This window comes from Monopterus albus, unplaced genomic scaffold (genome assembly GCF_001952655.1).
Source record: "Monopterus albus unplaced genomic scaffold, M_albus_1.0 scaffold13.1, whole genome shotgun sequence".
In the NCBI taxonomy this organism is placed as follows: Eukaryota; Metazoa; Chordata; class Actinopteri; order Synbranchiformes; family Synbranchidae; genus Monopterus; species Monopterus albus.
The window spans coordinates 517891-529945 of record NW_018127893.1 but is presented as its reverse complement, the minus strand read 5'-3'; the positions used below and the strand labels follow the sequence as shown (position 1 = coordinate 529945).

The 12055-nt window shown below is 37.9% G+C and overlaps 3 protein-coding genes across 11 annotated transcripts in view; 2 read left to right on the top strand and 1 right to left on the bottom strand.

The window, feature by feature from the left end:
* The window catches only part of flvcr2a (FLVCR choline and putative heme transporter 2a), a 20772-nt gene extending 15580 nt beyond the window's left edge, over positions 1-5192 (top strand). The window contains exons 6-11 of one of the 3 annotated variants that reach the window (XR_002274231.1): positions 186-296; positions 2333-2438; positions 2531-2642; positions 3389-3453; positions 4323-4630; positions 5105-5153. Coding sequence is in view for 2 of the 3 variants with exons in the window: in XM_020591159.1 (XP_020446815.1) it covers positions 186-296; positions 2333-2438; positions 2531-2642; positions 3389-3453; positions 4323-4460 (532 nt within the window). In the remaining variant the exon portion in view is untranslated. The other 2 variants (XM_020591160.1, XM_020591159.1) reach the window with 2 other exon arrangements.
* Positions 5193-7418: 2226 nt separating this feature from the next.
* On the bottom strand, positions 7419-9301 carry erg28 (ergosterol biosynthesis 28 homolog). The gene is made up of 5 exons (XM_020591161.1): positions 9114-9301; positions 8702-8849; positions 7938-8028; positions 7731-7849; positions 7419-7525 (listed from the first exon to the last, which is right to left on the bottom strand). Exons 2-5 carry the CDS (start codon positions 8832-8834, stop codon positions 7437-7439), a joined length of 432 nt encoding a protein of 143 aa, XP_020446817.1. The 5' UTR covers positions 8835-8849; positions 9114-9301; the 3' UTR covers positions 7419-7436.
* A 714-nt stretch (positions 9302-10015) lies between these two features.
* Positions 10016-12055, top strand: part of ttll5 (tubulin tyrosine ligase-like family, member 5) — a 45236-nt gene continuing 43196 nt past the window's right edge. For 5 of the 7 annotated variants that reach the window (XM_020590911.1, XM_020590909.1, XM_020590910.1 and 2 more), the window contains exons 1-2: positions 10016-10191; positions 10531-10675. In XM_020590911.1, the coding sequence (XP_020446567.1) occupies positions 10611-10675 (65 nt within the window). In that variant the 5' untranslated portion in view covers positions 10016-10191; positions 10531-10610. Of the gene's footprint in view, positions 10427-10530; positions 10676-12055 lie in introns of all 7 variants that reach the window. The other 2 variants (XM_020590913.1, XM_020590907.1) reach the window with 2 other exon arrangements.

Here is a 12055-nt window from a genome sequence, read left to right as displayed (position 1 = left end):
AAGAACTAAATGAACACAAAGTCACAGTGGCCTTTGTTCCTTGTTCAGAAAATCTTTGTCAGTTTAAAGTGGGTTTCTAAGATGATTTGGGGTCTTAAGAGTTACAGTAATCTTTTTGTGTATGTGTGTATATATGATCATAATATTGTTGCTTATTAAACTATATCATTGCTACTCCTCCTCAGACAGACCACCCTGGTCGTGTATCTCCTCTCCCTGATTGGGATGCTGGTCTATGCCTTCACCCTCAGCTTGGGTCACCTGTGGGTGGTGTTTGTCACAGCTGGAGTTTTAGGGTAGGTAACTATTAATGAACACAAGCTATCATGGTCACAAACACCACAGGCAGGGCTGGAGGTCTACACAGCCAGAGAAATGTGGGTAAAAATTAATTATGTCAGCTAATGTTTTCAGGTTACAAGCTAACTTGCAATTGCTATGCAAGTTTTTTTTCAGACAAGCAGTGGTGGAAGAAGTACTAAGATCCCTTACTTAAGTAAAAGTAGCAATACCACTCTGTTTCAAGTGAAAGTCCTGCATTCAAATAGTTACTTAAGTAAAGTACAAAGGTACAAATATACTTTAAGTACCAAAATTAAAAGTACTCATTATGCGGAATGGCACAGTTTACATTAATGTATATCATATTATTGGACTATAATTATTCATGTATTATTGCATGTATCACATTTAATGTTGCAGCTGGTAAATGTAGCTCTAATATTAACTACTTTATATACTTATACTTTGAAGTACTTTACGTACTGCTGGGTAGCTTGTGAATTTCCCACCAATGAATAGTCTTATGATTATACTGTATTCTGTTTAATTAATCTCAGTCTGAAAATTAACTAGTAACTAAAGTTATGAAATAAATGTAGTGAGTACAGAGTACAATATTTTCTGTAAAATGTAGTGAAGTATAAAGTAGCAGAAAAGGAAAATACTCAAAGTACAGATACTTCAAAATTGTACTTAGTTACATTTCACCTCTGCAGACAAGTAATCTCATGTTTCACTAATGAAACAGTTACTGAGGTAAATGGCCCAAATGCAGATGTGTATGAAAAGACTGGCAGGTGAATGTCAGTTTATTTGAACACAAGCGGAAACAGATGCTTACTGAGAAACCAAGCTGACGAAACTGAGCAGAGGAGGGAAAGGCAACAAACGTCCAAACAGGAGTCAGAGGTGTTTAATCAGTCCAAACAGGGTCTACACACAGGGCAAACAGAAGAAAATACAGGATCACTGGGTACACTGTGAGCGAGATTACTGAGGTAATGAACAGCATGAAAGCTACGCTACACACAGCAGATAATCTGACAGCTAAACAAAGGAAGCAAACATTTATACAGTAGAGGCATGATGAGTTAATTGGCTGCAGGTGTGGAGCGACAGAGTCAGCACCGATTGGCACGGCAGGGCTGGAGAGAAAATCCAGGCAACTGGAGAATGTCCAGAACATTATAGGGCAGAGAAAGCACAGACCACCTAACAGGGCTGAGGCTGTGCCAAGCAAATATGCTTAACCGACCACAGTTAATTGTAACTGTTAACTTAAAGTAATCTTTTTTGGCTGGTACCGTTTTCTTAAAAATCTTTTTTTTTTTCATTTTGAGTTGTGATTTAAAAAAATTCAAGGCCTGATCACAGCCAAATCTCACCTCAAGTCTCTGCATTATTATCAACTTTAGAAATGTTAAGTAAGAATGAACCATTATGCCTACTCAGCAATACTAGCATCAAGATTTCAGATCCTGAAGGAAGGATTGATAGATACACCATGGATGTTTTGAAACAGCTTTGAATTCTGCTGATAGTCTATTAAGACATAAACATAGTGATAATATCTGATTAATCTAAAGGTTGTGGTTGCAAAGTGTGTCTTTAATGCAGATTAAATGAAGATTAGAGTGCTTTATACAAATGGTGGCTTAAAATAAAGTTTATTTTGAAGACACTTGAGACTAATTTTAATCAGGTCTTAACAGCTAATGTTTAATAATGTCTTTAGCATTTTGGTAAAGCTGTACTGTATGTAAGGCCTATGTATGTTCATGTTTCTTTACTTTTTCCTCTTCTGGTATGGCTGCTGCTTTGTCCAAACAATATTAATGCTCCTCTGACTCCCCAGTCCATGTGCTTGTCCTTACAATTATTGCTATTTATGGTAAGCTGATTATGTCTGTACTTTGTTTCCATAGCAATTCCTTTGCTTGGTTTTCATTTCTGAAACCGAGACAAGATGTATTGTACAGAATAATACACTTGCCCTACTTAAATGTTTGTGTAGTTCTACAGTATTCCTTCAGTTTCTGTCTGTCTGCAGCTTTTTCATGACAGGATATCTACCTCTGGGCTTTGAGTTTGGAGTAGAGCTCACTTATCCAGAATCAGAGGGAACCTCATCTGGACTGCTCAACTGTTCAGCTCAGGTCAAGTAATGTTAGCATGGTTAGCATGTAGAGGCACTTGATAAACATGTAAGACGGAATGTAAAACACATCATGTTGGTTTTGTATTTCAGATCTTTGGAATCATCTTCACCCTCGGCCAAGGAAGGATTATTGATAAATGGGGCACTTTAGCAGGAAACTTATTCCTAAGTGCATTTCTGCTCATTGGAACAGTAATGACAGGTAAGATATTACCTGTGTTTCCTCAGACTGTTAGCACTACATACAGTGAACATAGAATCCATGTCACAAAATGTGGACTTGCACACACAGAATACTAAAGTCTGGGACTTTTTACATGTTATATTTTAGTGGTATTTTAGTTTAAACCACTGCAGGCCTACAGCGTATTGTGTTTGCAATACAAAAACCTGCCGTCATATCTTTCACAGGATGCTGCTGCCCTCTAGTGGCTAAATGAATAGTTACAACTTATCAAAAGTATGAAATGAAAAACTAAAAACTTTTTGTTTTCAGGTAATACTTTTTAAAATTATTTTTTAACGGTGTAACTTTAAATTGTCTTACTTGTGATTATTATTATTTTCTCCGCTATTCTCGACTTAAATCCTTTATCCAATCTCCACTTCAAAGTTGCAAAAGTGACACCAGGTTGTGGCACAAAACCACTGTTACTGTTTAGCATGATGGATTTATCTCATTTGAAAGAGCCTGAAACTGAAGCAATGTTGTGGAGGTAAATCTGAGATATTCCATGGTCAGTAGGTACTGCACAGACATCTGCTTTAAAATGCCTTGTGTTGTCCCACTGAGATTGATTTTAAGTGGATAAATAAATGAACACCTCTTTCTACACTCTTCAGTTTTTCTTGTCCACAGAGTAGAGCATCTGTCTGTACATTTAAACCAAAATCCACCAAAGCCATAACTTAAATTAAACTTAGCCCTTTCCTGCATGTTCATCACAGCATGCATCAAGTCTGAGCTCCGACGGCAGCAGGCCAACCTACAATCCAAGGTGCAGCCAGTGAATGTAAGTACATCTTCGTGCACTACATGAAATCAGAAGTGGTGTCTTCACATCCCCATGGAAGGGGAATGTGTTAGATGCAGCCCTCACTCTATGCTGAATGTTCCGCTCCTGGCTGCTTCACTGTGGTTTTCACATTGCACTGCTACAGGCATGCACATGAGTGAACGCGGGTGTCACACTGCTGAACTCACTGACACTTAAAACATCCTCTGCTTTCAAATATTGTTTGCAGAAAGCACAGCTCTGCTTTTGTCTCTCCAGCTGACTCTAACAAACAGCATGTGTAGGAACTTTTGCCATAAAACCCTGGTTTCATTTTAAGGCTTGCAAAGGCATGCTTTGTTACACTTTCATATGGGTACAGTTGACAGCTGTCAGACATCTGTAATCTGTAATAATCAGTTTTATTAGAATTTATTTAGCATACCACATTAAAAATCACTAAAAAAAAAACTCACATTAGTCACCAGCTGTGCAAAATCGCCTTTGAATTCTTATCAATAAACATAATTCAAAACATAATTTTACACCACACTGTCTTATGCTGCCCACTCGTTGCCTTTTTGATTAAGAAAAGCTTGAGACCTCTTTTACTGTTTTTCCTCTGCCTTTTTCTGGTCATAATGTTCAGTTCAAATATTACAAATGCAACCAAAATGGAAAGATCCAATAATTTTTCTTAGTTAGAAATGAGAAGACCAGCAGTGAGGTAGCTAACATAGCTGATGAAATTTAGCTATAATAGATAAATGTAAGAAAATTAATTATTCCAAAAAATTCTACATAAACATTTGTTAAAGTTATAGCAAATTTTGCACTATTTAATGTAAAATGACTTTAAACTGAACACCATGTTCTTGTCACTAAAGGCTCAATGTCAGTGCTGGGCTACAACACAGGTAGCAGGCAGTATTAGTTGGGAGTGCAGCGCCTGGTGGAGGCAGACTGGTGATGGTAGTAGTAGTGGTGGTGGTGGTGGTGGTGGCGGTGGACACAGTGGAGCTTGAAGTGACCCCTCAGGCCCCTCAGAGGTGTGACACCCAAGCTATCGTGACAGCCTACAGACTCCGTGTCATCAGTGCAAGAATACGGTGCCACAGCATGCAGCGGCCCCTGCAAACAGCAGTCTTGACATAAACCCCAAACCTCACTAAAACCAAAACACAAGCCTTCCAAGGTAGGGGCACACACTTTGTGAAGCTACAAAACTAGTAATACTATACCCAACACACTCACACAGCAAGCAAGAGAAACATTTCACATACGCACAGACAGGAATTTCCCCATTGCGGGATCAATAAAGTCCTACATACCTACTGTCATTGTAAAACTGTCACTGAAACTGAGCAGAACTTGAGGCAGTACATCCTATTCTTATAAAGAATCAGCTCGTAAAATAAACTATGGACTAAATCATCCTGGGATTTCAACCTCATGTAAAACATTTTGTGAAGATAAAATGAATTGGTTTGATGCAAAAGGTGAATGAGACTTTTCAGTAGTGAATGGAATAATTTTAGTTTTCTGGTTTTGCTGTAGCTCTGAATGCGGATGAGTTTTAAAATTTGTGTTTTGATTTACAAAAACCTATAACTATGTCAAGTCACTTGTTGGACAATGTAATTACTATTGCTCTATTTACTATTTACAGACAATGACAGTGGATCAGGAAGGAAACATCTCTCCCCCTGAAATTCTAAAAGAGGTCAAGTTGTAAGGAACTCCTCTCTGTCAAAGACACCATGGGCAGATAAAATGCTGACTCATCAACATGCACATATGGCCATGAAGTAAAAAAAAAACTGCTGCAAAGCCTGACCACATGGTGACTTAATCATACAGAGCAGTCCTCTCTTAGGCTCTTTTAAATAGAGCCTTGGTCTTTACACTACTAAAGGCTTTCATGATGTTTTTTGTTTTTTGAATATATTATGTATGTTAAATACAGACTAAGGACTGTGAAGTGTTTTCTTGTCATGGCACTCAGGTTACCCATAACCTTCAGAAGGTTTTCATTTCTCTGTCTGCCATTAAGGATCACATGGAAGTATCACTTTTGAATACTGCTGATTGCAAACAGGATTGATTGTGTGCATCTGAGTAGACTTTGGGAGGCCAGTTCTGTTCTGGTTTAACTGGAACTGATGGCTAAAAGAAAACATTTGGAGATGAATATCTGAGTTAATATGCAAGAGCATCTGCAACAGTACAAAAGTCAGCACAGCACAAGCAACATGAAGGAGGGATAAGGCAAATTAGTCTCTTCCCTTGGTCTTTTTGCACAAGAAATATTATGTATAATAGCCTTAGCTTGTAAATTTGTTAGTGAGAAATGCAGTTTGTGCTGTGTAACCAGTGTTCATCCAGCGTGTCATCACCATGTTGTAACAACATGTGTTGTGGCTACTTGTCTGGTGATTTTCCTGTTTAATGATTGTTTGTTTTGTTTGTTATTAATTCAGTGGCATTTTCCAGTGCTATGAATGTTTCTGTAAAATTCGATTTACATGATTCAAATTAATAGGATTATTATTATTATTTTACAGCAAATGTCAGTGTTTCTAACGTATGACACAATCAGTGGGTTTTGGTGAAATGAGACTTTGTATAAATTTTGGATTTAAAGCTACAGTATATGACGTTTTCAAATATTTTTGTTGTAGAAATCTGCTCCAAAACATGTCTTAATGTGGACAGGTGCTGTTGAATTCTCCTGTGACCCAGCAGAACTATCACAAACTGTCTGCAGTATATGAGAACTAGGCCTATATGTAATGTGCCGTAAGCTGACTGTTTTCAGCTTCTCTGACTGATAAGACATCATCAACCACACATTTATCCTGATGACAAAATTAGTGCAAATAGCAACTAATAAAATCACAGTCACTGCAATTATACAAAACATCATTGTTGATCCAGCATCTAAACCAATCAGCTCTCAGATCAGGTGAGAGCCAGGCGTCTCCCATCATGCCCTGAGTTCTTGCAGTCAGTGGACATTCTGCTAAATTACTCAGCAGACACTATAGATATACAGTATGTATCTATGAGCAGACACAACAGAGCTTTTACTGTGAAAATTCCAAGCTATGCCTTTGTGTACTTTTTGACATTTTTCACATGAAGACAAAAAAGGGAAATGAGCACATTAACCACACAATTCTACTTTCCTCATTCAAAAGTTTGACTCCGATTTCCCATCCCAGAACGGATTTGGATTGAACAGAGTACATAGATTAGCACAAGGTGTTTATCAAAAACAAAGCACAAAACACAATTACAATCTTGGAAACAAGAAGTCTGAACTTATTTTTTGATTTGTGGTTTTTAGACACATATAGGTTTGTTATTACTGTAATAAACAAAAAATGAACATTACAAAGGTTTTATAGGACAATAATTCTGTATAAATTCCACAGGTGAACAAAGTTTTCACAGCACAGAAAATCAAGAACAATTGCTGATGCCTTTGCAGTGAGAGAATAGTTTTATACTGTGTAGTCATCTGAGTTCTTTGGTAACTCATGCATAAAAAATGAATAGCAATTTGTTGCCCTGTGAAATAAAAGAACATCCTCAAAGAAATCTGCTCTGGATTATTTCTGTTGTCATTTCACTCAGCAACACCACAGTCATGACCACACACACAGTATAAAGGGTTTAGAAAAACAGCACTGACAAGTTTCATCTTAGAACTTCTCATGTTTTGTTGTCATCACTCTTAGGATCCTACAAAATTAACAAAGCCATTTCAAATCAGCACAATCGCTGCACTGTCAACTGCAAAATGTCCAGTTAAAAACCACTAAATACATCAGGATAGAGATCTATCTGGTCTTTAGACAGTGTCACAATAGGAATGTCCACCCATATCTCATGTCCTTCAAGGCAAGTAGCAGCACAGTGGGACCAGTCCATGGTTATCAGGGCTGAGGGTGGTGGTGGTGGTGAGGTTCCATAAATGACATTCAAACTGCTGGAATTCAGTTACGTTTCTTCTGCTGTGCTCTGACTTCTTCTTGTGTCTCTGGAAAACACTGGAACCCAATGAGCATTCCTATGACAGAGAAACCTCAAAAACACATGGAGATGCTATTAGGATTCTTTGATTAAACATTTTTTAATGTTTTTTACTGACACACTACAGGTGTGATCTACATTAACCTCTAATTCCACTGTGAAAAGGTAAAACATTTACCAGTAGCTGACATGTTTTGATGCTTTACAAAACTTCATATTTTTATTATTTAAGTCATAATGTCAAGATCCATACTTACTTGCGACAATGAGTGGTGCCATTACTCCGATAGTCAGAGGTGCAGTTTTGTAAATGAACGCTTCTGACAGAAAGTGTCCCAATGCCAGGACAAATGTCCATAAGGTGATGTGATAAAGCCTGCAGGAGCAAGCACACTGTAAGAACAAAATATGTGGACTGTAGTGGCAACAGAAACAAACCGCAGGAAGGGAGTAAACTGTCTTACGTTCTGTTCTGGATATCAATGGCACAGGCACAGCGAATGATCGATGACAGCAATGTCCAAATACCAAATGTTCGAGCTTGGAGGCCATTCACTAAGGAAATGGGAGGAAATGGAAAATAAGGAGTGCAGGAGTTGAAAGAAATTAACATAATATCATGATACATCCATCTGCATATTCCATTCTATTTACAGAATTTTGATAAGAGCCTGCTCAGTTATCTGGCTGGGACAATATTAAAGACCAATATGTAAAAAATATTAAGTTTATTATCACGTATGACCAAAAAAAAAAAAAAAAAAAAAATAGCATCAATCCCTCACATTAAAGAAGTAACCAGAAAATGTCTGTAGTTTTTAGTTCAAATAGCTGCTTGTTAATTTTCTAACAATTAATAATGGCATAATGAGTATGAGTATAAGTGTAGTGAACACAATGAGGGAATGTGTTTTGGAAGAATAACGTTTCCTCCCTCCAAAAGAGGAACAGTGAAGCTGTTCTGGAGACATTTTATTTTCATTTTATGTTATTTCTTCCTAGATTATAGTATTAGATCACAGTCTATTTGGTTGGGATTTGGTTATTCTAATAGTGTAATTGACATCTTAAATGTGTCTTAAGAGCTGCATTACAACTGATACTATATACTGTCTAATTGATACAACAGTATCAGGATCAATTGAGTGAAAAATATGGTGATGTGTTTGATGTTATCGAGCTGTAATGTACATTATAATTTGTCAGTACAAACTAATAGTTTACTCACCAAACTCTGGTGTGCCCGTGTAGAGCTTCTCTGACAAGAAGCTGTGATCTCTGAAACTCTGCACGGTGTTTCCCATCGCGATGACGGACACCATAAGCAGCCAGCTCCGCAGGACGTTCAGAAAGCGACTCATGTCTGTGAGAAGCAACTATCAGACAGAAGTCAGCCTGTTCAGTGCAGGATTAAACAACTTCAAACTGAAGGCCAATAAATAAAGCGCAAGTGGCTGGTTATGTAACAGACAGAATAACATCTGCTTTATGTTGCCACTCATCACACGGACATAGGCAGCTAGCAAGGTGATATACATCAATAATTCATGTGACACTGCAGGCTAGCGTTGCTATAACTTGATTACTACAATTAGTGAACCACTTATGTTCAAAATAGTATGAAGAGCGCCTGTATTTACCTGACGGCGTAGAGCAAACTACACTGTGAACATGTACGTGATTAAAAAAGGGGACAAGATACAATTCAATAAAGTGGGACACAAGCCAGACGTGTACGGTCAAGTTTCTGCCATGGTAAATCAGCCACTCTTTGTTTGTGGAATTAACCAATAATAAGGCTCAAAGAATGACTCCATCTAATCGTGCCATTAATATGATTGGCCCTTTCAAGTGTTAAGCGTTCGCCTCCTTTCTTCGCCAACCAATAGAAACCAAGCAATTCTGTCACCCATCGACTGTAGACTAGGCTGCTCTCAACAAAGAGTAGATGTGAAACAAGAGCTTGCTCTGCCAAGGTTTGTATCCCAGTTAAATAAAGTTTTGTATAGACAGTGTACTGCATTTTTCACTAAAAAATATCAAATTTAAAAATATCACAAAGCGAAACAAGTAATTCCAATTACTATAACATTCAGCAACCTGAATATTTTAATTTAGCAAAGAGCTTACATTAGTCATTTGTTTTAGTAATAGCCTATATTTTAATAATATGTGTATAGCAACATTGCGCTATGTCTCTAAATGCAGTTTAATTCAAACCAAATTCTGTTACTCATATATTCTCATTTAAACACAGTGATGTGACAATTCACTGTGTTTGAGGTAGTGAGGAGTTGCATTTTGTGAGTCACGAAATTAGGATGGTAGGTTAATTAATTAATTCACTGTGGACACTAACCGACCTATATTTAATGCGTAGGTTCGAGATTATCCTGCAACTGCATAAATTATTTGAGAAAATGTCGATTTTAGACTAAGAACAGTTACTGTAGATGGATGCAAACCGCCAATAAACATTATCATCATAAGAAGATGCAGTAAAAAATGTGACCAGGTGAACAAGTATCATTCGCGAGTGCGCATGCTCTCTGCTTTGTTGCTACTCTGTTGTTGTAGTAACAGGAAGATTAACCGCGAGGATCAAGTGGCCCTGGTTATACAGCTAGTTAGCTAGCTCTTAGCTAGATCTATAGAAATAAAATACAAGTTTATCTGTCTTACAAGTGTGTATGTGCATGACAGTATAGACACGTCTACGTAAGTGATCCACAAACTAAACTGACTTTATCTAATTAGCTTCCCATATCTAAAGTAACTTGTGAGTCACCTCAGTGTTATTTAGCTAACGCTTGCCTGAGTATTTGTCTGGGTAGACTCTTAACATCTTCGTTTGAGGGTAAAGCTAGGTAAAGCTAGGTAAAGCTAGAAGGTAGCTGTTCGCAGCTAACGCCGGATGTATGCTAATTGTGAATAACTATCGGAAAACACGAATGTAAGCCGCAGTGTTTGAAGCGTTATTATTATAATGTCTTGCATGAGTTGACTGGCGTTAATTTCAGCTGTGTTAAGCTATTCAGTGACTGGGTGCTTTTGCAGTTGTAGCTGGCAGATGCCATGGTAAAGCCCACGCCCTTGATCCCAGAAAGATTTAACCGGACAGCTCGTCCCCTTTCCCTATGGAGATGTCACCTGTGACCGGGGGTAAGGAGAGCTCTGAATCCTCCTCAGATGAGGAGCAGGAGTAAGTAACTTGCCTCTAAATAAAGTACTAATGTGGCACCATGCTGACCAAAAGCATTTTTCATTTAGGGTCTGCTGTACCAAAGTCACCATCTCTGTAACCTGCTGTTTGTTGAATGTGTAATGTAATATATGCAGGATTAGGTGTTTCCTGATTCCTATTTAAAAATGTATGTGATAATACATGTAAACACAATGAAACCTTTCATTTTCCATAACTGATGAAAGTTCAGCTGAATGAAAGAGAAGGGCATCTAACTCTAGGTCATAGCTGCAACAGTTGGTCTTTGTTATTTTGCCTGTGGCAGCTAATTCACTCTTAGCCTGGGCATCGTAAAACATTACTAAGAGCCACTGTGCCTGCTTTTAGGCTAATTTCCATCTCCTGAATTAGTTTGGATTGCTTGGAATTAAGGTTTAACCTCCAGATGACCAGTACTGCTTTTGCTCTCCTGGCTGTCATTATACTAGGAGCAATACAAGAGCAACAGATTTTTTTTGTTATGGAATATTGTTTTACCGGTGCTTTATGACCTTTCCCATTTGAACACACCTTATTTCAGCCAGTTTGAAATTTTCCACTTATTTTTGACTTAAATGATACATATCTTCACTTTATCAGGAGCAGTTGACAATAATTTACATTAATGTGAAGCAGAAGTGCTAGAATTAGTCAGTTAATGTTTACTACAGAAACAGACAATACAACATAATATAAAGGACAACAAAGTATAGCAATACAGGCATTTGCACGAAGCATGCAGACAACAATGCATGTACAGTATGAAGCTTATACTATATGTCAAGGGAAGGAGCCACATAACTCTACATCATCAGCTGGGCTGTGTAAATATATGGCTCATGTTCATAATAAACAATAGGCTTAAATGTTATCAAAATGCCTTGTTTAATGGCCTTCAACTAAGCCATCCCAGTAGGAAGTATATCTGCAGTGTTGTCTGACATAACTGGATATTTAAGCCATCTCCCTTATCAAAACCATCCATGCCTGACTGAGATGTACTCCATCACCTTACCTTATTTTTAGCCCCTGATAATCAGGCTGCGTATGGTGCTATCTGATGGTCTGCAGTTTTAGAGATGTATTTTTTAGAAGAGTCCACAGGATTGTTATTGGCCAGCACCTCGGGAAAATGTGTGTGGCTCTGTCTCTGTCTGCCTGACTGAAGTAAACACCATGTCAGGATGCATTCCGTTAGCGTTAGGTAAGCTGTCTGTATATACAAGGTCACATCATCCGTGAATGAACGCCAAAGATTTTGGTCAGTGAAATTAACACCAGAGTGCATCTCTCTCAGGTTTTACTCTCTCTGTGCTGTTTATTTCCACAGATACTTAAAATGTAGGTGGTCTCTAATTT